Here is a 27939-nt window from a genome sequence, read left to right as displayed (position 1 = left end):
GTAATAATAACCCCCCACCTCCACAAATCACAGTTAAACTTCTATCTGTGTCTTTTGTTCCACTGAATAAATTACATGAAATATGAATTCCACTCTAATAGGAGATGCACATTTTTCCATAATTGTTAACATACTGTATCTGGTCTGCGCTGCCAAAGCACTACATCACAGTAACAAAGCCCTGTGATTCTTGAAATGAATAATTGATAAAACATAAAAAGTTAAGTTTCAAAATCCAAGACACAATATTTGTAGATAAAATGAAAACAGTAATAATCAGCGTGGGGAAGTTACTTTGCAAGCTACCAATTATTACATACTGGAAGAAGTTGAACTACAGCAAAGCTACGTCAGGGAGTTTAGTTAACAAAGGCTACTAATAAAAAGTTCAGACTGCCGTACTTTATCAAATGATCACACTGACAATGTACGTGCGATACAAAAAAATGAAACTCAAATTAGTTTAGTGCAAAAACTGCCCTTTTTCACAGGTCATAAACCAAAAAAAACAACAATAACAAAAAAAAAAACACCCACTATTCATGGAAAAGTGAAAGAAATGTCAGCTTTAGTTTTGTAGAGAGGAACCTCCTAACCTGGTGTGAATTGTAACATTGACTTTTTAAGTGGTTACACAGGGTTGATCCTTTTGTGCTTCCAGCCAGTTGACCAAAATATCGCCAAACAGTGACCTGTGAAAGTCCACAGAGATTGGGTGTGTTTCAGCAGAGTTCTGTGACAAAGAGTGTTTTCTGCCGATAAGTTAATTTCTTTGCCATGCTTATTTTTTGATTACTGAGCTGTCTATGTAAGTCACTAAATCCAACCATATATCATCTTAATAACTGTTGCCTAAAGCATGTAAAACTATGTAACCAACTCCCAGTAAGTGTTAGCTAGGCTTGATAAAATTTCCACCCAGCAGGTTGTTGCAGCTAAGCCACCTATAGCACATTTCTCTATTTTTGCACTTCAAAGTAATGTTCAGTTTGAACCTATATCCTTAATTAAATTAGATATACTTTGAATTTAATTTGTAAGGTATCTTATTGTCACACAATTTCAGTTGTCAATATAATTGTCAATATTCATACATTCAATACTCATATTCTGACATGTGGATCTAGGTTACCCAGTCTGTGTACGTCTACCGGTCCAACCATTGAATATCCAACCATTGACTAACAGATAGATAGATACCTGTATGGATACTTATCCTTCCCCTGATGTAGATGGAGAGATAGGTGTCTACATGCATCTTACCATCAATCTATCACAGATGAAAGGAGAAAAATATCCACACATACTATGTATCTGTCAATGTTTTGATCCTTCCATTCATGAAGCATTGGTGGTTAGATTAGGGATGTACAGATGTTTGGATATCTATCATATATAGGTCTATGAACAGTATGACTGTATGACTAATTGTGGTTAAATGGGGTTCAGATACAGTAGAGAATTGCAAAATAAAAACTTCAAAAAAAAACAATCATTCTATTCCCTTTATGGCCCAACATTGTTTGTAGTTTTAGTAGCTATCTATGGCAAAACAACAACAACAACAACAACAAAAACCCCCACAAAGAAGTAATTTAACTGCGTGAATCACTATACAAATATGAATGTAGCTGAACTATCAACAATCTACTGCAAAATGTAGTTTAACTACTAATATATTTACATGTAATGCACTACTTCCTGACATGATAACAATAGCATGATAGCATTCTTCTCTCTCTCTGTTATTCAAACTCTCAGCGTTTGATGACAGTGGAAATCTGCAGCTCAGTTAACAGATCGGACTTCTAGATTGTAATTTATTTCTCATGTCTTTATGGTGAGCCAAGAAACTGTAACTCTCGCAATGTAACCGTTGTGTTTGACAAGCCTTACTGACAAATTAAATGCAGGCTGCAGATTAAAGGTGACGTCGATGGAAAAACACGGTTTGATTTACGACTAGCTGCACTTTTACAGGTGTGAGATTGATGAAATGTTCTGGCGAAGGAAACGAAGCATAAAATTTGACTGTCAGAACAGCCCTGTTTATAAAACAAGAGAAAGAGGAGAAAACCCAGAAAGTCTTACTGTAATAAATCCCTTTATCCACAAATTGGCATGAAGACTGTATATGTATATAATCCATTAGTGATTGGTCAGAAATCACAAATAACGGGTGTGTGACCCATTATAGTCAATCTTTTTTTTATCTTCTGAAAACTGAGCTTTCTTTAATATTTTCAGCACTGTTTTCTGTTCCTGTTTCAGTGATGATGCAATAGCAGTAATATAGAATAAAATGGCTGTTCAGGTTTGAGTCACCACGTTTATGGTTGATTTATGAGTTAAAGAGTGCTTTAACAGATGTTCTGCAGAGAGGGAATTCTGGAAAACACAATATCGTACGCCTATCTCTTTGAGTCATATATTATCTTCTGCAGATTGAAACCACTCGCAGAGTCACTGCGACTTAAATAAAAATGGAATGATAAATGTAGACTGTACAGTAACTAACCTTTTACTACGCATCAATCATCAAGACAAAATACATTAAAATACTTGAATAACTTTAACTGATATTATTTATTGCCTCCAAAAACCTCACCTCTTTGGACTCGCTGCTGGCAGGCCCCAGCATGAGAGAGTACAGGATGTCTTTCCCTCCCAGGAAGAGGCGGTCACGGTACTCGTCCAGGAAGACGGCGGAAAGGGAGAGCTGGCCGTGATGGCCGCTGAAGATGGACGACCTGTTGGTGGACAGCAGGTCTGCAGAGACAGAAGAGAGCAAAGGATGAGTAAGAAACAAATTTAGTTTAACATCACTTTTGTTTTCACAGCACTTTTCACACAACTTAAAGAAATTCCCCTAAGCGACAAAGAATCAGATCTGAAGAGGAGAAGATCAAAGATCAATTTTAAAAGTTATGATAGCAGTGAAGAAGAGTGTCTTCAGTTATCTCACAGGCCCACTACTGATGGATTTTTAAACTTCTTTTTGACATTGAAGCCTTAATGGCCGCTATGAGCATAAGGGACTCTGGCCCCCGTTTTTTTAACCAATGGATACATTTTCACATTAGTTTAAATCATTTAATGTTATTTAATAGTGAACTCTGCTGCGTGTTTCACAATATCTGACAATGCACAAACACTGAACGGCAGGACATTAAGTTGGATCTCTCATTTTATACCTCACATGCTGTAAAGCATTGTTCTGGACATTCACTCATCCATGAATGAACACTGGAAGTACATGAGGAAACTGTAAGAGGATTTTTCAAAACTCTTGCCCCTGTCACACCACAAGGGGAAATATATAGTTTTTATAGACTGATCTGATATGTGAAGATCAATCTTCTCAAGCCTTAAAATTGGCTCCTTTGTGCTGCTGCTGCCTTCACATTAATCTGACGGCACTCAGTTCACACTTTTGTTGTATTGAAAATGACATGTTAAACTGAGAACCACAAAAAAAAGCACATCTCCAGTGGGAATCCACATCTTGTAATATCGCCTTCTGTTCCGCTCTACAGCATTTGTCTCCAAACCCTCTTCCTGTTGCTGCTGTCAACACATCATCCCTGCGTATTAAAAGATGTTCCAAGAAAAGTCCTACAATACAAACAAGAACAGGAAATGTAGAACATTTATTAATCTGATGATGAATGTAGCAAAAACAGGCAATAATTCATTCTCAAGGCCGATATGTCATATCAGGCTAATGGTGCTCTAGTAAAAGTACAGTCAGACTATACTTCTGCATGCTTAAGCCTGTAATTTAATTTCTCATATCATCTGCCATTCACTCCTGGCATGCATGCTTATTCAGAGTTTCTTGCTGTCATTGACTGGGGCTGTCAATTCTCTCAGCTGATGGCATTTAACCAAGAGCAGAGTGCCATGCCTTCACTCTTAGGCTACTATCTATCTGCTGTTTTTATCATTCTTTTTCTGACTTTAGTATGTTCATGCTGCAGTTGTGCACACCCTCCACCTCTCCATCACAGTCTTCGCAGATTCATCAGCTTCATCAGCCTTTTAGTCTCAGCAGAGTCACCAGCTACCACCACCACTAGTGTATGGATTCCTTGGAGGATTTATCTTGCTGCTGCTCAGGGCAGACATCCCTCGATTACAAAATCTCCCTGTAAAACGTAAACGCCAAAGTCTTTTGTCAAATGAAGCTCTAGCTAAAGTTCAGTCAGGAAGACAACACCTTTCATGCTTGGGCTGGAAGTTTCTTTCTCATCCTGCCATTTACACCTTGCACTTATGCTCACTGACTATCTCCAGGTGTCACTGTCTGGGTCTGTCAATTGAGTCATCAGCTGATTCACAATCAACCAATAGAACAGGGACACACCTTCTCTTTCAGCCTATCATCTTACTGCTCCTCATTTAGATATGGTTCTTTCTTGCTGCTGTCTTGTGCACCTCCACCTCCCCATCACCACCTAGTCTTTATGGATTCATCAGCCTCATCTGCCTCAGCAGCCATCAGCCTCAGAGTCATCAGCCACCACCAGTGTCTGGACTCCATGGGTGGATTTATCTTGCTGCCACTCAGATGTCCCTCAATCACAAAATATCTCCCTCTGGTGTCCAAGAGCCAAAGACTTCTTTTAAACCTTAATCAGCACAAATCATCTGTTAATCTGTGACACTCAAATTCTGTATTAAATATTATCTTTAATTTATTCACCTGTCTGTCCTGATTGAACTGTATTTGAATCCAGTGATGCCAAACAGTATGAAAACCTCTACTGATAATTTTATGAGATATATGGCTTTATGAGAGCACACACACACACACACACACACACACACACACACACACACACACACACACACACGATACACACTTCCATATAAGGGAACATGGATCAGTGGGAGAGCAGGAGTCTGTCTGCACACACCAGTCTGCACCTGGCTCTCCTCTCTGATCTGGCAGCAGCTTCAAAGTCAAAAGGTTGATGCAATGACTCTGCTGGAGTGGTAGGGACAAGGTTGAATTCAAGTTCAGCTAAACCTGGGGTGTCTCACACACTCACCCACACCCACACATACATACATACATACATACACTGGTAAAGAAACAGCAGCAAGCTCATTGCTTCTTAGCCTGTCAAACTCCCACATATTTGAAATCTTTCTCACACAAACACCTATTATATCTCCCTAACCTACCTTTCCGTCATGACTTCCCTTCTGTATCACCTCTCCTTCTCCCTCTCTCTCTTTTAAGGTAACGAGATGAGGAGAGAAGTATGTGTGTGAGAAGACGTCTTCGGTATGCCAAACTCTCGGTGGAGAAGTCTTTCAGCTCAATCGTCTTTCAGTCTACCTCTCATCACTCGTCTGTCATGCTCGTTATTCCTCCCTCTCCCTCTTTTTCACTCAGTCCAACACACACACTAACCTGCACATACACACATGGTGAGAAAGTAGGCTCAGTCACTCACCACTCAGCAAGGGTACTGAGTGAGAGAAGCAGAGAGGCCTCCTATACCAGTGACACCTTGTCCATCACCGGGGCTTTGCAGACACACACACACACACACACACACACACAAAAGATCTGTTTTTATTAGAAATCTCCATTTCTCAAACCCATAAGCTTCCACACACACCTGCATCCTCTACAGTCAGGCTATACACACACATTCAAACAGCCTCACCCTGGATCACCCTCATTACCAGCGCACAAGAAACTTTAATAGTGAGGGGAGAGCACTTTCAACAGTTTAACATTTTGTCATGTTGTCTCTGTGTATATACTCCCTAATAGGATCTTTACAGCGGCCAAATCAAAGCTGGCCAACCGACATTGAAGCGTTTTAAATGTTATTATGCAAAATCCTCTAAAGACAGCGATGAGGGGAATAGTTTAAAAAAAGAGTGGATGTAAAATTTTAAAGCTGCTGGCAAGAAAATAACGTCGAGACACACGAGTGGGAAGACATTGGGGATACTCTGCAGGGAGTAAGGGAGTTGGAGGAAGTTAGAGAATGGAAGATAAAGTTGGAGAGGGAAAAGAAAGGGGGGGTATTGTGGCTTTTAGCGGCTGGTAAAAGTCAGAAAATAATGAGTGGGAAAGGCAGAGAAAGCCACAAGACATACAGAGAGTGCAGCGATGTATGATGGATTTATTGAAACTGACAAGGTTAGCAGAAAACACATGATGAGGAGACAGAAGACGATAACCTTTAGAACTGTTTTACATTAGATGATGGAGATCTGTGCCAGTGCATGATATGCATTTTCATACCAAATGTTTGTTTTTTTCTCAGTGTAATTTGAATGTATTCATTATACTTGTGAAACTGAATCTTTTTTGCAAAATGCATTGACATTTTTTGGATGAAAAGTGAATAGAGTTACAATACTACACACAAAGCATCAGCACATATTCATACACTGATACCAGCAGACATGTAGAGGCCCAGATATTACAGCTGAAAGGTCTAATATGTTTTCATGACACAGTTTATCAGCAGAACATGCAGGCAGCTCCACACACCATCAGCTGGTGACTGTCTGTCTCCACAAGTTCAACTTTTTCCACGTAGCTCTGAGCCCTGAGATGACCTCCAGCTGGAGAGTGAGTGATGACTGAAGACCATGTGCTTATTTGTGTATGTATGATGGGTATATAGTGTGGAGTTGCATGAGTGTGTGTGTGTTGGTGTGCTGAGACCCTTAACAGAAACTGGGTAGGTATTGCATCTAATGTTCACGGCACCTCTTTGTTTTGACAGGAAAGATTGCAGAAGATGGATAATGTCAGGTTACTAGGGCATAGTTATCATTTTTTTGTAACCCATGTGTCAGTAGATTTGCTATATTGGCTCTAAAGAGGGCGTTCCTTAGTTGTTGTCCTATAAATGCAGATGCGAGTGCACGTCCTTTTAGTGAAGGCCTGATTCAGTGGTGGAGAACTCTGCAGAGAAGTTGATATTCTGGCTTATCAAAAGTCTGACAATGAACAAAAAAACATGTGTCAGCATCAACAAAGTGTTTCAGGTATGGACAGAAAATGTTGCTAATTGTTTAGACTTCTGCTAACTGTAGAGAAAAGGCTCATGGCTACAGATTCAAGTTCATGTTTATGTAGCTAATGTTAGCTAGCGCCTCGGATCACAGTGTGTCCTCTGCCTCACTGCCCATTGCTACAGACCACCTCAGCATCTCCAGAGACAGACCCAAAGTCAGTGGCCTCAACTACCCAAATCCAGCCAGCACAAATCCCAGTAACGGGTACCCAGACAGCCCCAACTCCCTACTATATCAGCAAACTTTATGTTGCTGCCTTAACACAGGTTAGACCCAGTGCTGCTGCTGGCCACTAGCCCACTGTGACACCTAGTACTGGGGGGGGGGTTGCGCTGACTGAATTTGAGCTGCCACAGCCACCAACCGAAAGTCCATGTCCCAGTTGCTGCCTGCTCTCCTCCCAGGGAAGCAGTCCACAGCCGCACGTGTGAAGCAGAAGGGCCGTGGCGTGGCTAGCTAGCTAAACACATCTCATTTGTGGTCTGATGAACAGACAGAGAGATAGCCTGAAAAAAATCAGCTGCATGTGGCTCTACAATGAAATAGGACTAAACAAATGAATGCATGGGACACACTAGGTCACTGTATGAAATGTGTGCGTATGCCCATTGTTGCCATGTTACTGTTCATCCTGTGGGGGACATAAATGTCTGTGAAAGATTTTATGGTAAGGCATCCAAGAATTGTTCAGGCAATTTATAAAAACCACAAATGTCAGCCTCTTGGCTGCACTGGAAGTAAAGTCAAGGGACCACCAAAGTCAGTACGATTCCTCCTTTGGATGCTGTGAATGTATATTCAACATTTCATGGTAATCCATATAATAGATATTGATAGCATGGCTGTGTCGGCTACAGTCGGTGTTGGCATTCGTCAAAGTCACACCAGAGGGGTGCTCAATGTGCATAGGAAGTTTGACACTGAGAGCAAAAGGACCAAGGGTCTGAGCGACTAGCATTTAAAATAAAGCCCTGTGTCTCTGAACAGTGATTGGCTGCTTTACACACACAATAACATCATCACAGCACTTTCAGTATTTGTTTGGTGACTGCAGATGTGTCTCAGTGTTTTGTCTGTATTTTGAAAGATCCGGTTTCCTGAACTTTCATCCTTACATGGAATAATTAGGTTATCCGACTCTCTTTTTAAAGCTCAAGATTGTTTGGCACAGTGCACCTTGTGTCATTTATATTCCCCCTTGGCTGTACACACACACACACACACACACACACACACAAACACACTCAGAATACTGTTTGATGTCTCTTCCTCCTCTTTCTTTCTACCTTTGTGTATCGTAAATCACTCAGAAGTGTACACAAATCTTCAATAACAACTGAAATGTACGCACATACATTCCATAGCCACACACACACGCACACACACACACACATATGCACACACAGACACGCAAACAGAGGGTAAAGGTGACCTAACAGCTTCCATCTGCAGCTTGTTATCACTCCAGCAGCTCATCGCCTCACTGTGGAAACCACACCACTGTCTCACCTCTCACCAACCTCTTCCTCTCCTGCTGTCTATCCATCTTCACATCTCTCCAATTAACCTTTCCCTCTCCTCTCCATCATGCACTGCCCCTTCTGTCTATCCATCTTTAACTTCCTCTCTGGTGTTATATTTCCTCTCTTGAAGTCACTTCTAAATATGTCTTCACTTTTATCTCTCTCGTCTGTTCATCGGTCTTCTTGTCTCTCTAGACCTTCCTTTCTTGTGTCCTAGGAGCCTATGCATCTACCAACTCCCTCACAGCATCCATAGGGAGATGTCCACATCTGTCTCCAATGTGTCTTGTTTCCCTAAAGGCAGCCAGCCGACGCTGCATTGACAAACAGCAGCCGTGCCAAACCGAAGCGACACGCGACAGAGCATCTGGTTTCACTGTACGTGTCAAACCTCAGCTATCGCATCACGCAGTCTCAGCCACTTCAAAGATATGCATGCAGTAATTTATTCTGGGATTTGTTTACATTGTCAATGTTCCGCTTAGTCAGGCTGAGGCATGCCCTGGTGTCTGTCAAATGTGAGCGTCAGACAATTTGGACGGCGCAATCTTATTCGCTGCTGTTGTTGAAAGACCATTTGCTTCTTTGCATTTTTGTTTGATCTGGGCGCTTACACTGGCCTTTCATCACCCAGTGGTACGTAAAAAAGAAAAGATTTTGTGTGATGAAACTGAGGGCAGCGTTACATGAAAGCATTTAAAAAAAGAGCAAATGTACAGGAAAGGTTAAAGAAATAAGATTTGCACTGACAGGTCTGGAAACAAGAGTGAAAGTGGGCTCAAGACGAGAAACAGAGGAGCAGAACTGAGAAGAGAATAAAAAAAGTTCACTTCCAAATCTTATGCTGACATCTCTAGTGTACAAATTGGGCACAGGCAGAGTGTAAGCTGTGTTAAGCTGTGGACACACACACGCGCGCGCATGCATGTATGTATGTAGGCACACACACAATAGCATCAGTGTTATCGTTGGCTCAGTGGGAGAGGGGGACACATCTGAAGCCTATTAGACCCCCTGTGCTACAAAATGCATACCAGAAACACACACGCACACACGCACACACATGCACACACACACACACCATAATGAACTAATGAGTCCCTGGTTCAGTCACACCTATTCCCATCTCAGCTGACAAAACCCACTCTCGCTCTCTGTCTCTAAATATTGCTTTTTTGACATTTTGTTTTCGTGAGCTCCGACACACACAAACACACCCACTCACAAACAAATAAAGACCCATTAGACTCATTACACCGCTAACAGACTTCCCAGGGTATCATTAGATCGTGGCTGTATATTGTTGCAGTGTGCCAAGTATTTCTGGAATCCACCACATGGACAAAAAGTCATCTCACGGTGCTTCTCCTCCTCTCACCACTCCCACCCGTCCTCCTCCTCACCCTCCTCTCACAGGTCTCATATTCCCTCTCATCCTCCTCGGTTTGCTTACTCGGGTGGTTCTTTATGAGATGTCTATTTGAGCTGGACAAATTACCTACATTACTGATTTCTTGCTGACTTTCAGATTTTCATACGTACTGTATATTCTGTATGCGAAGAAAACGGTGGTGTTGCATTTACTGTTATCGAGGTAAATGTGACGCTTCATCCTTATGTAGAATTCAGGTCATGATATTCATATCTGAATAGTGAGAGTGCTCATAAGTGCATAGAGTCAAAATACTAAACACATGGCACTGCAGTGCTTGGAAAATAAGTATGCCACCAGGGCATGATTGGATATATCAGGTTGGATTACTTTTATAAATGAAAACCCTCCTTTCTCCCTCTCTCAGTCTCTCTCTCCTTGTCTCTCGTGTAAAAAAAACAACAGCGGCAGATGGAGGAAAGCGCAGCTGCAGTCTCTCACCACGCAGAGTACTAGTGACTGAATGGCAAAGTTCAGACTCACACAGAAATATTATCATGAATTTACGATTGTTGTTCTGGCTGCAGTGGAATCTGGTGTTTCTCTCTGATGTCCCGTACACTGCAAATGTGCTGCAAGTACATCCTTTGTAGTTTTCTCATATGTTTCTCTATTCAGATTTCTATGTTCAAAAATGCAAGCTAGGCATACACTTAACGCTTTGAGCCCGTTTCTGACACAACTCATTCTAGTGTCAGACCGAATATCAGCTTCGTCTGGCGTCGTTTGCCGTGCATTTTAAAAGGAGAGTGAGGGCTAATATAAACTGCTCCCGACTGGCAGCAGGACATTTAAATGAATTTCTGACATGTTAGAAATTTTGGTCGGCCGTCATCAGGCTCTCACACAGTTCAAGCAGAGCCAGGAGTCAATCCCCAAAGGTCAGTGCGTTTTTTTCTCAATCAGTTGTTCTGGGCAGATCAAAACTTGGACTCACCGTTTTTGCAGAAATAGACTTTTAAGCTCTTTTTATGACGTCTGTCTCTACATTGTGTGAACTGTACCTCCACTAGCAAACAAATATCTACCTGCCTGCAGCCCTGGAGCATTCAAACAACTCTTTATTGACAACTGTCAATAGCCAGAAAAGTCTTCAAAGACCATACAGTATGAGCACATATATCGTGAGCATTGGCTTTACATCGCAGATGATTAACTCGTACAGTGGGAGTTGGAATTAAACAACAACATTTCAAAAACGGGCTCAAATTGTACAATGTATGCTCAGCTTTAGGATTGTTGCAATAGGCTTCTATTACTATTATCATTATAATTAGGTAGTCAAATCCATATTTATAGTTTCTAACTTAGAGCACAATTTTACCATCAAACATGTTTCTTTTTAGCCTCAGTTGTTAATAAAGTATTAATTCACAGCTATTAGACCTTCAGCTATCTGTGCTTTCAGTGTCACAGGGATTTATCCTGGCAGAGACACCACAGGCCAGATAGCTTCTGACAGAGTAAATCCTGGGATTTCCTGCCAACCTGTTACTGCTCCTCACTGGAGATGCCATTTTACAGCTTGCATTCTTGACACACTTGATCATGTGATAAAACCATGAGAAGTGAGATGAGTGCAGAAGCACACAAAAAAAAGTGACCTTACAGTCAGTTAGATTTTTTCTTTCTTTGTCTGTCTCTTTCTTTTTTCTGTCCTAGTTTTTCTTTTCTTCTCTCTGTGTCTCACACACACACACACACACACACACATGCGTGCACACACACAATGACATATTCAAGGCTTCTTCTCTCTCTGTCGTCTCAGGATGCCTATCAGAGTTCCTGTTACCCGATCTTCCCCTCCGGGCCAATCAAAACACAGAGCAGGGTGTTACCTCATCACCCTCGATCCTCATCAACCCTCACCCTCCTCTGCTTCCCCTTCCTCCCTCATTTCATCATCTCTCCCTCTTCTCTTCTCTCCTTATCTTCCTCCCTCCCTGACGGCCAGTTGCTCTCTCTCTATCCATCTCTCTCTTTTGTCCACTTTCATCCTCACATTTTTAATGTGCTCTTACTTCATTACTCATCCATACCACACACCTCTCTCCCATTTTATCTCCCTCATCCAAAATGATCCATGACTTACCCTGCTCCCTTTAACCCAAGCTTTCCTCTGTCCTTTTCCTCATCGCTGCTTCTTTCCTTACGCTCATCCTTCCTCCCATTGCCTTGGAAATCTGTTATCCTCTCTCCTCACCTCTTCCTGGTTCTTATTCCATTTCACTTCATCCCTCTGACCATGCTGCAGTATATTTCTCTCTGAGGAAGGACCGGTGTGATCTTATCCCCTCAGTCTTAAAATTTAGTTTTCTCATCACTCGCTTTCTCAATGCCTCATCCTGGGCCTCTAGCTCTCTCTAGCTTCACAAACTTTGTTGAGCACATGCAACAAAGCACAGGCACACATGCAGTTCTGTACAGTTTAGTTAAACAAGGAAAACAGGCCAATAGTTTAGTCTAGAACCAAGATTCTGTATGAGAACACAAGACAGTGTGACACATGGAGCCAATGAAACGTTACATATATACAGCTGATGCTCTGTTCTGCAGCAAATTACTGTAAATGAAGGAGCTGGCGGCCAGTATAATAAATGGTTGCAAAACATATTAGGCAGCACTCTTTGTCAGTTAAGATAAAAACAAACAGATGCACACGAGCATGAACACATGCACACACTTATCAGAGTTTTTCTTCTGGCATCAGTTAACGGTGATGTTTGTATGTTGATTGTGTTTGTCAGTTGCTGTCTAATAGATACATCAGCCCACAGTAGAGTCGTTGTTCTCACTACTTCTTGTCAGCTTTTTCAGTGGAACTAATTGATTGTGGTTATTTCAGTGGCGGGGGGCACAGCACTTCAATGTGTGACACGTAAGGTCTCCCATCCTGCACCATAGAGGGTTCCCATCACCTCTGGCCTGTTTTTCTATCACTTTGCATTGGTCCTGAGCCAAAGTGCCAAATGGTACGACACTGAAACGACATGAGAAGACAAGGAGAACCCTCTTTGTCTTTGCTCGTGTTCCTGTGTGTGCTTATGTGTGTGTGTTTGTGCAATCATCCTTGTAAGTTTCTTTCCCTCTGTTTTTCTTTCTTTGTATGCTTGCTGCTCTCTGCAGGAAGATCCAGCTGTACTACTGTGTATGTAATGCCTGGTGATCCTTTAATGTCTCCAGTGAAAAAACACACGAGCAGAGCTGAGGATGTTTATCTATCTCACAGAGAGAGGGTGGTGGAGAGATGTTTCTTTCTTATGTTGAAATAATAAGACTTCACATAAAACACTGGCAAGGCATCTGTCATTCCAACAACGCGACCCAGCATGCACTTGGCGGATGGTGACATACAGGAGGAGGCCAAGTTCAACATTAGTCCAACTGAGCATAAAGTTTTCACAAGGTGTTATTATGAGACTGTGATATGTTGAAAGTATTAAAAGCTCTGAGTGGACATGTAAAGCAGATGAGCATGTAAGTTAGAATAAATTTCATATTAGTACTATGTTTGCATTTCAATAAAGGTGCTGTCATATTGTCCAAATGTTGTTTGGCAAGTGACACTAGGCGTTAGCATGTCTGAAGAAACCTGTATTGTATTGTGTCATTAACCATGGATGGGTTACTGAACGGGACTACCAGGCACAGGTCCAGGTGCACAAAAGTGTCAAGGGCCCCCCTGGCCTTTATCTGAAAAAAGTCACTCAAATTACCACATACCAACCCAAAAGAGACTCAAAATGACCACAAAGAGAAGCAAAGGAGCAACAAAGAGACACTAAATAACAACAAGAACGAGCAAAACAACTATAAAGAGACACCGAATGACCAAAAAAGACACAAAATTACCTCAAAAACACACACAAAGAGACACAAAACTGCAAAAAGATGCATAACGACTACAAAGAGATGAAAAACCAACATGAAGTTTGTGTGTTTGTGTGTCTTGCTTCTGCATAGGAGAGGTGGTGGAGCCCTTTGCATATCTGTACCCAACTGGGGCCACCTGTCTCACAACCTGCACATGCATTTAACCCTGACTGTGATCTTTCCCTTACCTTTACCAGCTGGTTTTAATGGTTATTTTTCTGCCTATGTTGTAGACTACAGGCACAGCAAGACATGCCAACAAGTGGTTTTAGTTTTAGTTGGCTAACCTTAAAAAAGACACCATAATCAACATCAGCTACACTCATATTTTAGTCTCCACGTGCGGTTGCCATGGGAGAACTGTCAAAAACATTAGCTTTGAGGATTTCATGTATCTGTTTTCACCGGGACTATCTAATTTGTCTACAAACAAAAATATGCCTCAGGAGTAATTTCAAAGACGCTGCAATCAAATCAGAATCCTACACACAGGGGCTTTTATTTGGAGCTGCAACAGAGTAGACAGAAAATGAGCAGAGCAGTGAAGACCAGCACAGTCAGAGTAGATAACAATGGATCGGATTGGGACCAGAGCAGAGGGTGAGTCAGACCTCTCGAGGACAGCAAGGAGGAGAGTGTGTGTTCATTCTTCAGGGTGTGGCAGCGTGAAGAAAGTTTGGAGAAATATTTTTTTTTTTAGGACTTGAACCCCCCTTGGTGAACGTCCACTGCTGTGATTTATAACGCCCATGTTGGAAAAACGACCATCGCCGTGGACACTGAGGGTTGGTTTTGGCTGGCCTTTTTAGCGCACGCACACACACACACACACACACACACACACACACATCCATTCTTTAATATGGACATGCGAGTCAAACAAGAGTGAATAGACGTAAAGATTTCACAAAGGAAGGAGATACAGGATACTCCCACTATGTGCACGACACATACACTTAGACACACACACACACAAACACACACACATACACAGAGACACACACATGTCTCATAACTCCTGTGTGTAAGAAGAGTACTTGGTAATCTACATGACAGATGGTCAAAGCCACATTGTTGGGACTTGAACCCTCAACCTTTGCTTCTCAAAGAGACCAGTGTCTTTCAGTCTGCAGGTTAGCCTCTCTCTTCCTCTTATCTATCTATCTGTCATTCTTCCATGTCCCTCATCTTTCTCTCCTCTCTTTCAACCTTGTTTCCTTTCCTTTTGATTTTCTTAGCCTCTCTCTGTCCTTTTTTTTCATCCATTTATCTCTCTCCACTACGGTGCCATGACCTCTTTTCATCTGTAGTTCCCTCTCTGTCCAATGCTTCCTTTTTCCTCTCTTCATTCACCTCTGTTTCTTTTACATGCACTCTTTCATGGACCAATCATTTGTTTTCTGTCCACATTCAAAGATCTTTCATTCATTACTTCCCTCTCTTTCCCCTCTGTCCTTTGAAATTCATTGGTGTGTCCATTCTTTCTTCCATTCACCCTTCAGCCTGTTGATTCATGCCAGCATTAGGGGCACATGTTTTAATTCACAGTGCAGTCCTGCTTCAGGCGTTTGAGAGGCCTGCGTGCACTGACCTTTCAGGGGTATCAATGCAGTGTTTATCTGGACATGTTTTGCAGCAAATCTAAGCTGTATGAATCCAGCAGGGGTTTATCAGTCTATCCTTGGACTTTTGGGGACATGATGGGGTGATAGTCTTATCTCTCAGGGGTAGCTAGTAGGCACAAGGCAGTCCAGCTTTAGAGTCTATAGTTAATGGATGTTTTAAGAGCAAAGCTGTATCTTAAAGTAAAATTGCACAACTTTTATTAGGTACCAGTGATGGCTGAACATCTTAAGAGACAGGGCTGGCCTCACTATACCTTTCTTATTATTGACACATTTCAATAAAAGACCAAAACCAACAATGTCCCAGTCAGTCTCACCACTTTCCAACTTTTCTACCTTGTCTGTGACTTTGAAATGGGTAACTAATTCCCTTAAACACCTGGGCACTGTAGTTTTTGGCAAGCATGCCTTGTTGGAGACTATTTTCAGCGATGGATTAATACACGTATGGACAAGTGGAAGTCTATGGAAAACTACACTATATCAAGCTGTGACTCCACTGAGTATCTAGTAGGATCAATTTATTGTTGGGTTTTTCGTTTTCAGGACATTTGTTGACAGTTAGGAAATATAGGATAATGTCAGCCTCGTCCTTTAACCACCTTTGTCTCCTTAAAGGGATAGTTTGGATTGTTTTGAAGTGGGGTTGTATGAGGTACTTGCTGAAGGGTAACTGCACTAAAAGTAAAACTCATGCTCTCTTCAAAGCCACCAGACTCCATTCACGAAAACAGCAATTTTACCTTGCAGAACACGGGAGCTGCTGGTTTACCACTGCCTCGATGAGTTAGTTTGTTTGTGTAATTTTGTGACTTTGGAGTTTTAAATGGGTAGTCCTGATTCACCAAAGTCACACAATCACACAAACCAATTAACTGATCGAGGCAGTGGTAGACCAGCAGCTCCCGTGTTCTGCAAGGTAAAATTGCTGTTTTTGTCAAAGGAGTCTGGTGGCTTTGAAGAGAGTATAGCTGGATTATGGCTTCAGTTCCCAGTTGGAAAGGGCTGTCTGGCAGCAAGGTAAAGCAGTGAAAATATTCGAAATATAGCGTACACTTAAACTGATACTGATTTTTGTTAAGGTGGCTGAAACACATTTTGCTGCTGCCCATGTCCACAGCAGTACATTGCCTGTCTTCTTAGTTGGTATTACTGTCTGTTCCTCAAAATCTCGGGCGCACTGACCACCATCTACTGTAGGTAATACATTGACTTTGGATCAGTAACTCACACAACCCCACTTAAAAAAAAATCCAGACTATCCCTTTAAGGTGCTAAGAGGAAGTTATTTACAAAGTTCTTGTCTTGTAGACACAATTTCACATGATTTCTTCTTGTTAAAAGCTGCCACTAGTGGCTGCCAAAATACTGACTACTGCTAGCCATTCATGTAAGGCAAAAAGAAGTTGTAAATCATCATCCAACAATTTCTTAGGCTGTGTAACAGATGATTAGATCAGTTTGACCACCGATGGATGACTGCTAATGTTAAACAAAGCACAAGGTGGGCCTACTGTTGCTATGGTTGCCTGTTTAATATACTTTACCAAATGCTTAAGGGTGTTGGGTTAACTGGTGACTGGAAATATGCTCATTGTGTCCTGTTCTGTTAGTATTAATGCTGCCAGGCAGTAAGAAACACGTACGTTCTGTGTCCTTCATGTGATAATATCTGTTTGCTTTATAGTGATGAAGATAAAATACTTCAACTACCAACATGTTCCTGGGTCATTTAAAATCTGCTCTGCCGAGAAATGAGCCTCAACCTCACCTATAATGCAATTTCCTTTTAGAAGCAGGAGGAACAATAGCAACAGTCAGCAGGGAGTTATTCTTTATCGGTGTGACACATGTGGTTCAGCAAATAGAAACAATTAAGGACAGATGTTTTCATCCAGTGTTTATAAAGGATTTCTTGCGCAGAAGTTTCCTTATCTTAGACGTCCTTGTGGCTTTCTGATTTGTGAACTTTATCTCTTATATCTCCTCCTCTCTTTTTTCTTACTTTCCCCTTTTTTTCTTTCCCTCGCTCCGTCATTTTTCTTTTCCTTTAAACATCACAGGCACCTTTCCTTTTCTCACCCCAGCTTCCTCTCCATCTGTGCTCTCTGATCTGGCCCTGTGTTTATCTCAATCCTTTTTCCAGCTCCCCATCTCTCACACATTGACTGCCGATTCTCTCTGATTCCTCCATCTGTGTGTCGTCTGTGATCTGGCCAGGCAGCCATCTGAGGGCTGTCACAGGAGAGATGCTGTTGACATGACACACAAGTGACACCTTGAGACACACAGATGTCTCCATCAGACGCAATCGCCCTCTCTGCCTTTGACACACAGTCACACAGAGTTAACTTCAAACACACACACACACACACACACACTACTTCAGCATCCACACGTTTCTACATCAGAAGCAATATGTCTTTTTTTCTTTCACACACAGCGTCACATTTTGTACTTCATACACACCTACACAGTAATACCCACACATACACACAAAAATGCTTTACAGATCAAAGACACCTACACACACATATCTGTATCCAACATACTCACTGCCTTTCTCTTTTTTCTCACACACACACCACTCTTCACCCCTCACATCATGCCCACGGTGTCAGAAACATGTAGTGTGCTTCCTCTGTCAGCAGCTCCACATACCAGACAGAAAACCTCTCCACGGTGTCTCTGTAGCCTCCAAACTAAATATGGGTAATTTTTTATGGACCACACAAAGCACTTTTGTGCTGCTTCCATTACAGTACGTAGGACATTATATATATATATATATATATATATATATATATATATATATATATATATATATATATATATATATATATATATATACACATATATACACATATATATATATATATATATATATATATATATATATATATATATATATATATATATATATATATATATATATATATATATGAACCTCTAGTCATCCAATCACTGGACTGAGTAAACAAAAACATTTTTTGTTGTGATTTTATATTCAAACCACAATACTGAAGTACAGTAGCATGCACAGGGAAATGTTTATGGTTATGAAAGCTGAATTATTACTCCCTAAATTGCTCCCTAAATGTGAAATGTATGTTTTTTCCAATGAGTGCGTCGGCTGAGGTGGGTCCCCAGAAGGACAGGTCAATATTTATGTAATAGACCTTAAAGACTTGTCTATTATGTCATGGTAGTGACAGGCAGGAGAATTCTAACTCTTAGATCAAAGCAGCAAGAAGCCTTTCTCTGCGGAGTTTGTATATTCTCTTCACTCTCTCAGGTTAACTTAATTGGCAACTCTAAATTGCCCGTAGGTATGAGTGTGAGCTTAAATGTCTGTGTCAACCCTGTGATTTTTCTTTTAATATATATTTTTCTTGCCTTTATGATAAAGCAGCTGGAGAGTGACAAGATAGGGCAGAGAGGGAGGGGGTGAAGGGGGACCTGAACTCAAGCTGCTATGACCTGTACATGGTGTAACCCCCCTCAGCTGGGATCAGCTTCAGCACCCCCTGCAACCCTCTAAAGCAGTGGTACCCAACTAGTCCAGCCACGGGGTCTAGATTTCTTCTTAATCATCAGATCAAGGTCCAAATAGTTTCATATATTTAGGATGATGCTAGTGTTTGGCCATGGCGTCAAGCTAGCTAGCTGTCTCCGTCAAATAGCTGTTTGTAAGTCAATCACTCTTCAGCAGGAAACGACACTTCAAAATAAATTCTCTGTGCCAGAAATTCTCTGTATAAATAAATAAAGTGTGTTTTTTAACAAACTCGATGCGTTGGCAAATCACTTGCAGTCCATTCAGAATGGACCCACAACCCACCAGTTGGGAACCACTGCTCTCAAGGATGAGAGGGTAGAGCTGATGGATGGATATATATCTAAATGGATTTTTTCTTTGATAACATATGACCTTATGTTGGCAAACTGTCTTGACATCAGCAGGGTAATACCCTTGCTCATTCAAATCCATATGTTCCATTACAATGAAGAGCAGTGATTCAATCATGGAACATAGAACCTTTCAGCTGTAATCCCTTACACAATACACACACTATCTCGCCAATCAGAGTTAAGCATTCTATACCATGAAATATACTAAGAATAAAAACTTCAAGACATACTTAAATGCCATCGTAATGGTGTCCCAGTGGATATGTTTGGGGCTCAAACTTGCATACAAAGCTTCAGAAACACATTACCCAACAGTAAGATGCCCCTTCATCTTGGCTTAAAAGCTTAAAGACCTTATCAAACTGTTTCAACCTTTATAAATACATCACTTCTGCACTTGAGTGGACAGCTGAAATCAATAAAGGATTACAACTTTCACCTGGACCAGGACTTTACTTTCAGTCTGTTTCTTACTGTTCCTTTTCATTTCTTTTATGAAACTATTTGGACTATTGTTCATGAACTGTAAACTTTAAATATTGCCCATTGAGCCTACGGGCTAACCCCCCCCCCCCCCCCCCCCCCCCCCCCCCCCGTGCCTATAGTTAAGATCTTACACAAACATTTGAAATTTATTCACATGTCAACCATTAATAAAACAGTAAAACCTCTAAACGCTTTCTTATTCTCAATATTTCTTCAAGCTGAAGCTTACAATCATCCCAGTAAAAATCCAGGTGCCTGACAAGCCAGTTGGCTTGGTTATTAAAACCTTCAAGTTCCTCTCTTTTCTTTCCTCTTTTTCTTTCCTTTGCTGGGGTTTAGATTTGTCCAGAGGCCTGGGAGCACTTAAACTGAGCTCAGGGAAGGAGCTATTACACGGAGCAGGGAGGGAGTGATGGATGAAAAAGAATAGAGAAAGAAAGGAAAAGAGCTGAAAGATGAAAGGATGGGAGACGCCCTACATTTCAGCAGCTCCGGAGTCTCCGGCAGACTCCGGGTGACAGATTACCCAGCTCCGCCTAAGAACAACTAACACCCGTCTGTATGTAAGCATCTGGGCAACGCCGACTGAGAAAACAAACTCATTAATTCGCAGGCTGTAAGCAAAAACAAACACAACCCTTCAGTCTGAGAACTAATGCGATCTGATCAAAACAGGACGCTGATGTGTGAGTTGGTGTTTTCAAGTGCCCCCCTGCCTTTGGCGAGACAAAGTGAATATTGTATTAGACAGAATGTGCGTCTCCAAAGTCAGTGTGTGTTTGTGTGAGCGCGAGAGAGGGAATTCAAATGAATAAATGAAGCCGGCAGATTGAAGAAAGAGGAAGACAAATGAAAGACATACAGAGACAGATAGGAGAAAGGCAGAGAGAGATGCATGATGGGAGGTTGGTATAGATGCTTGGCAGAGGGCTGGGAGTGCAGCCAACCGTGCACACATCACATACCTCGACGTCTCAATGTCACCCCCCGTAAGACACACACATGAGCACACACACATTCTCACTTTTGTTGTTGAGAGTGAATTGCAGATTAGGCTTTTAAGAAAATATGAACTGGGATTTTCTCTAAACATATTAATGTCCTATAAAATCACTAAAGGAAGATAAATAAATAAGCAAGATATAAGAAAGTGAGATTTGATTATTTGCAGGCCAAAAGCAGTTTAGGTGTTTAAGTTAAAACTGGGATACATTAGTGTAGAAGTTTTTTAGATGTCTAGGCTCATGTCAGCAGTTTAGCATTTAAATGAGTGTACCACACCGTGTATTTAGGATCAATTTCACATTGAAATAAAGGCATTTAACTGCTGTTGAAAGGCTGGGTTTATGTAAAATAGATGTCTAAAATAATCACTCTTAAACTTATTATACTAAGATGAATTTTACCTGCAAATGACTAAATCAATGCTGACTGGAATGTCTGACGTACTTTAATAGTTTGGAGGTAAAAATGGCATTCTTATGCTTTAACCTCTACCCACTAATTGATTGAAATGAGATAATGACAGCTTTTCCTGTCGCCAAATTACCTCTACATCCTCCTGGGAATACAAACACCCTCCAGGCTTCCCCGGGTTATAATGAAAGAGGGGGCGATAGAGGAAGAGACACACAAACAAGAGGCAGAAAAAAAGAGCACTTAGGTCAGTCAGGAATTAGACTAAAGAGAGAGAAGATGATACACATGAAGACTTAAAAAACAATATATCATGAAGGATCAAACAAAGACAAGAGACTTAACTTGAGGGAAATTATGTATAACAGGACAAACTGGAGGGGTCAGATCTGAGGTCATCAAGGCAGGAAGCAAGAAACGGGTTGGTTGCTAATGGGAATCATATAGGCAGTTATTTCCCACACTCCTCATAATGCTCAAAAAAATGAGAGTTGAGCGTTTTTCGGTGGCAATTAATGATGAAAAACAAGTTTTATGTGGTGCTGTTTATTGCCAGACCAAAGTGAAAATGGATTGGCTTTGAAAAAGCGGCTCTACATCAGTGAAGGGCAGTGACTCACAATCTTGGGTACTGCTTTTTCCATTTCAAGTGTTTGCCCAGGGCATGAACGTGTGTGTTCAATAACAGAAGTTCTCTGCACTCTGCGTCTACTACTCAACTGTGTTGCAGGATTTCCTGATTATTTTCTATCATATATAATGACCAGAAATATCCTTCAGTAAACTCTATGATATGGAAAAGTTTCTACATCTAAAATCATTTCACACAAAAGTCGTTATAAACGTGTCAAAATCCACTGGATTTTCTGCAATATTACAGTGAAACAATAAAAATAGACTCAAGATATTATACAGTGACAAAACTATAAGATCAAATTTGAATGAACAGAGAATAAAATTCTAAATTTGTCACATTTAATCACACCCAAACTGACCTTGGTGGACACCCAGTAATCTAACTGCAACCTGGCACCTCACCACAGGCCACAGTGTTCATGACATTGCCCCCCACAACACAAAAGTGTTACAATAAATTAAAAGAAAAATAAAGTTCTTTAAAAAATAATGGTCCATCCTCTGAGGAGCATGACTGTTCAGAAAGGTTCATAGTGGTTTGTCAGTTAGATTTTGATATTTCATGTGCATAAGTGACATTTGGCCTGATGGTGTCACTAGAGGAAAGTTCAGGGGTTACCTAAGCATTAAGGTTCTTCCACTGCAGGACCATTTGATTCGACTGGTCATTTTTATCCTTCGGCCGTGCTGCTAACAGAGCAAAATCTAATAATACGACAGCACAAAGCAGTGGCCAAGTTCATAAAAATACCACATATCTGTTGCCCTGTAACCTCAATCTGTATTCAGCCCCTTTCCAGTTGTTCTCCCTCATTTCTTAATCAGTCTCTATCTCCCTGTCTCCCCTGCGGAGCTGTATTTCCAGTGTAGCCAACAGGAAGACCAGTTAACTCAGATGGTGACTTTTCTCCTGAAAACATGGAGCTGAACAGGAGGAAATCCTGTGTGATATCTATCGCTGATGATGATTGCAGACTCGCTCCGGCCTGAGTGAAACGAAACAATGAGCACGGTTTGGCAACAGCACGGTCAACACCATTTAAGCAGGCACACACACACACACACACACACACACACACACACACACACTGGGTCTATCTTTACTGCCTTATTATCATTGAACTTGTGTGAGTCATGTTCAACAACAGGGTTCTGATTAGAGAGGGGAGAGGAAAAGAGATCATGCTGTGTGTGAACTGCCCAAAAAGAAACTGTATATGGCAATGTTTCAGTTTTTGGAAAGATATTAAACTATTTAATACTTGTCATGTGAGGAGCAAAAAGATCAGCACCGATAAAATCAGTTTTATCAAAGCCTTTCATTGTTCTGCAGCAGAAACGACTTTTTAAAAGGTGAAAGGTCATCACAGAGGTGTGGACAGTCTGAGCCTCAATAGATTAAACCCACCTCTTTGTCTTTTAGACCTAATCACATAATGTTAAAAACCATACCGCCATAAGAGATAATTAGCCTATCTAACAACCTTGCGAGGTGTTTCCGTTGCGGTTGCCACTTCTCATAAACCTTTAGTGAGAAGATCACACCCTGGTGTGTCCCACCGCAGAGCGATGAACCTCAGCCAAAATCTCCTCTGGCTGGACACCCCGCCTGCTCTGCACAGCGCTCTCAACCTGGAAACCAGCAAACCAACGTGTGCGTGCTTCCTTAAACACATAAACCTCCCGTAACAGTAGCCAAAACATCGAGCAGAATTTAACGCTTCCAGCTCGGACCACCGCGAAGAAAATAAATACTTTGAGATAAATAAAAATAAGTAAATAAAAATAATCCTTTAAGCTCTGTTACCGTGGGAGTGTTAAGGTGAAATATTCACAGAAAGAATATCTGCTCACCAATTAGTGCCACCTGTAGGGCACGCGCGTGCACAGAATGAGGTGATTGAGAGCAGCTGCGTCAAGATAGAAAGATAACTAGAAATAGATAACTGATCACTTAATTACCTTTGTATGACAGTCTCAGCCGCGGAACATTTAACTTGGTCGCTGTGACGCTGGCGACAAGTAGCGCAACAAGGATCATGTTGAAGAAAGGTGTAAATCCCTTCATTCTGTTCAGGAGATGCTGCCCAGCTTTTACCTGTTACTCAACAAATGTCTTTCCAATAATCAAAACAGAATATTCCAGGAGAATTTAAGGGGGGAGACACTGCGGGATCCTTGTTCTCACAGTGCCAACATTTGCGTTTTCAGGTAGCTCCCCGCGGTGCGTAAAAGGGTCTTTGGCCGAGTAGCTGGGTGTCCTCTCCGCGGAGTGACTGCCGCGCTCTGCTCGGGCTGATGATTTGATTCAGTGACTCCGCTCTGGAGGCTGACGCTCCTTCACTTCACTTCCAGCAGCTGCCCAACAGAAGTCTGTTTCTGCCTGAGAGAGAGACACCACGCCTTTACAGCACAGAGAGAGAGAGAGAGAGAGAGCAGTAGCGCTTAATGAGCTCCCCCTCCTTTGCGCACAACCCTTCACTCTACAAACGGCGCACTTGGCGGCACGCTTTTACAGATGATTCATACTATTTCAACACCAAGTAAAGTGCATTTAGTAATAATGTAGCCATTTATCATTAAGGAGTATGTGAACCTATAATCAATCTTTTGTTACACGTTATCATTCACCTAAGACATTTAAAGTGTTCACATGAATAAAGTAGTTGGCTACATGCTTCAGAGACCTTATACCTGCTTACAACTGCAATTCTGTTTTATTTTTAACCGCTTATTAAATGTTCATATATATTGCTTGTAAATGCTAAATAGGGGCATGAGACACAGTGGGCAGCATTTTTTGACACTCGGAGCAACTGCCATCATATAAAGAGCAAGAAAGACACACACAGACCTCAAACTTAAATAACATAGTCACTGATAATTGTTTTATTCTCTGGGTCTTATTTTGTTCTCCTCTTTGACTTTGTCTTGACCCGTATTTTACTGTGTAAGTTGTGTTGTATTACTCCATGCTCAGTAATCTTTCACTTACTGTTTCAAACGAAAACCCTAACCAGGGACAGGGGTTGCAATTTAGCCATGGCTAGAAACCTGTATGCATTGCACCTACCTTGTATTTTACATATGAAGCAATGTATTGTGCTTTTGTCCTTGCCAAATAAACAAGTAAGAAATAAAAAGTCTGCATAGGGTGGGCAGGAGGGGAGATGGATGGGTCCAATAAACTTCGGACTTTCACCCAGGAGACCACAGTTCGACAAGTCAATTGAGCTACTTAAACTACATATAGTGTGATAGTATTTGTAGCAACTATGCTAGTTACGTTTGTCACGGAACAACCATGAGAACCCCATCCTAAAACCAAGATTTTTTTTTTCTAACTATGTGCTATTGGTGCCTAAACCTAAAGAAGTAAAGTAGACTCGATGTGTTTAATGAGCAGAAAATTGCCTGTGAAAATGTAAGTTTATTGTGAAAAGACACAATGCACATAATTAGCATAAATTAACATCTAAAAACTGATGTTGGAGGAGTATGCGGAGCGTCATAGTTTGACGTGTAGGTCACTGACCAAGTGTTGATCACATATTGACATTTGGTCATTGACCTTCCACATCCAGATACAATGTGAAAGGTACCCTGGGTGAATTGGTTGTTAACATTCTGGGATGCCATGTTAAGTTAAGCCTATTACATGCATTGTCTTCTTTCAAGATACACTTCCGTTTTCACAGGAAATTTACCATTTACATACAGTCTCCTTCAAAATAAACACACTACAACGGTACAACAACGCAAATTGATATTGTGATACAAGTGATTGGGTTTAGGCAACAAAAACACGTAGTTAGGTTTAGGAAAAAAAGAACAAGGTTTGGCTTTAGAATCTTACAGGATGCAAACACTGCACTCCTGGGTGAAAGTCCGAGTTTTTTGGACCCATTCACCACACTCCCCACCCGATCTACTCCGACTTTTGGCACCTTAACTTTCGTTCTTGTTCCACTGTGTTTCCCCCGTGACACTGCCAAGCACTGTTAAAATACACTGCAACTGGTCATGTATCATGCCAACGTTAAAGGACAGCTTTTTTCATCCGTGTCTGACGCCGTAAGTCACTGCAAGCGCCGAATTTTGACGACTTCGGAGTGAGGATGGAATGTGTTATGGGTTGGAGGACTTGTTTAGAAAATAGCATTTCAGTGAAAATGAGGTGTTTCAAAGCTAAATTAGATTTGATATTTTAAGGTAAACTCAAGACAAACTGTAGAAAATTCCTTGCACTAAGTTAAAAAAAAATGTCTTTTTGTATTTTGAGTGACATGGCCCTTTAAGCAAGTTGTAGGTGTAGACCTATTGGAGTACTGAGGGAGACTTTCCACCAGCTGACTTTTTCAAGGTAATGAAGACATCAAGAAGCTTTATGGTTTATAGGCTATAAAAGATTCTTTTTAAAAAGGACATGCATCTCCATCTCTGAAATTCTCTCTGCTGTGAGCCTTGTGCATGCCTGGCCTATCTTAACCCCTTCAGTGCCAGCAGGACATGTTCAGTAGTTTAATTAAGATGTGTTGGTACCTTCTCAGCACCCCCCTCATGTTTGCATCTATTCACAAGCAAGCCTACAAGTGAACACAGGGGTCATGGCAGGGTGAGGGAGAGCCATTCAAGGTGTCATTACTGCAACCTCGAGTCTTTTGGAAACATTTGTTTGCACCAGGAAAGAGGCTCCCATACATGTCTCATATAGACCGAGAGGCAGAGAGTGGGGGAAGAGAGGAGCGAGCAAGTGTTAGGAGGAATGCAGGGTGCTTGAGATGACAGCGTGTCTCGTAGCCGTGCAGAGGGATCGATTGTTTCGGGGAGGAGGCTCCTGTGTGCACTTCAAGTTCTGGTTTCATCGGGGAACTTGTCGTGGCAGATGAGTGGAGGAACACAAAGACTCATGTGCTTAGTGCTTTGGTTTTGTCACATCGTCACAAGGCTCACAGTTAGATATCTTTGTATGAATGCTTTGTAATAGGTTTTGATTGTGATGAAATTTGGAAATGTTTTCTCTTACGAAAAATTGTGTGAAATGTTTTTGTGGTTTCTCCCAATTCTTTTGTCATTATTTTTTTCTGTGCTTTAGTGAAGACTGATGATTGCCTTCACAATGCTTTATAAAGTGTTTTGAACATTAATATGTCACTGAGAAATGACTTAAAATGCCTTAGTAAAATTACTGTAGACAAAGGAAACCACAGTGCTGACAGTGGGTAGCCTCTGTCTCATTCCAGCTGTATTCTTCTTCTTGAAATTAAGATTAAGTTTCAAGTAAACACTGATGCTGACTGATGAAAAAAAGATGTTGCTACTTGTCCTTGTCCTCGGGCACATGTTTTTGTGTATCTTAGAGGACAAACATGTTCAAATTGATTTTCCATCTGCCATTGTCTGGTTTCATTATGTGCCATCGACAGAAACTCTGAAATATTATCTGTCTTTGCTCTTGTTTTGTGCCATAAAGCAATATAGCAGATTTCTAACAAAACCAGACACAATGATACATAATGTAAAATGTCATTTGGAGGCCAGTAGAGGCTTCCAGTGATGGCGTTGTAATTGTTTCTGGTTTTTCTCATAGTTTGTCACCATTTAAGCTGTAGTTGCTAACTTTTAGAAAGAAAAAAATAACTCTGTCACATTTGCTGAAAATGTCACTATACATACAGCAGGACATGGAACAGGTGATCTGGGAAAAAAATCTAATTCCTCTGCCTCCTTAAATTCCTTGTAATAGCATAGTCATGTCAATCACTCCATGAACTGCAGTCAAACTGTGAAACTGGGTGGCGCTGATCAAATATGAATCAAAATTCTGTTACTGCGTTTCTTATTTCTTGTCTCAAATGTATTCAGAAACATATGTTAGTGTACTCTTTAGCTGTAACATGAGAAAGTTGGTCTGGCAGGTGGGCAGTGTTTAGTGCAGCACTCGATTGTTTACAACATGGCAGCCAGGTCACAAACTTTC

General features: G+C 41.2%; 1 protein-coding gene across 2 annotated transcripts in view; it reads right to left on the bottom strand.

Moving 5' to 3' along the window:
* The window catches only part of sema3bl (sema domain, immunoglobulin domain (Ig), short basic domain, secreted, (semaphorin) 3bl), a 74621-nt gene extending 50284 nt beyond the window's left edge, over window positions 1-24337 (bottom strand). For both annotated transcript variants that reach the window (XM_033628921.2, XM_033628922.2), the window contains exons 1-2: window positions 23922-24337; window positions 2609-2769 (exon numbers count right to left, since the gene is read on the bottom strand). In XM_033628921.2, coding sequence (XP_033484812.1) covers window positions 2609-2769; window positions 23922-24027 — 267 coding nt within the window. In that variant the 5' untranslated portion in view covers window positions 24028-24337. The remainder of the gene's footprint in view (window positions 1-2608; window positions 2770-23921) is intronic.
* Between the last annotated feature and the right edge of the window lie 3602 nt (window positions 24338-27939).

The sequence above is a fragment of the Epinephelus lanceolatus genome, chromosome 8 (assembly GCF_041903045.1).
Source record: "Epinephelus lanceolatus isolate andai-2023 chromosome 8, ASM4190304v1, whole genome shotgun sequence".
NCBI lineage: Eukaryota > Metazoa > Chordata > Actinopteri > Perciformes > Serranidae > Epinephelus > Epinephelus lanceolatus.
Note: the sequence above shows the minus strand (reverse complement) of the source record. Positions and strands in the feature narration are given on the sequence as shown.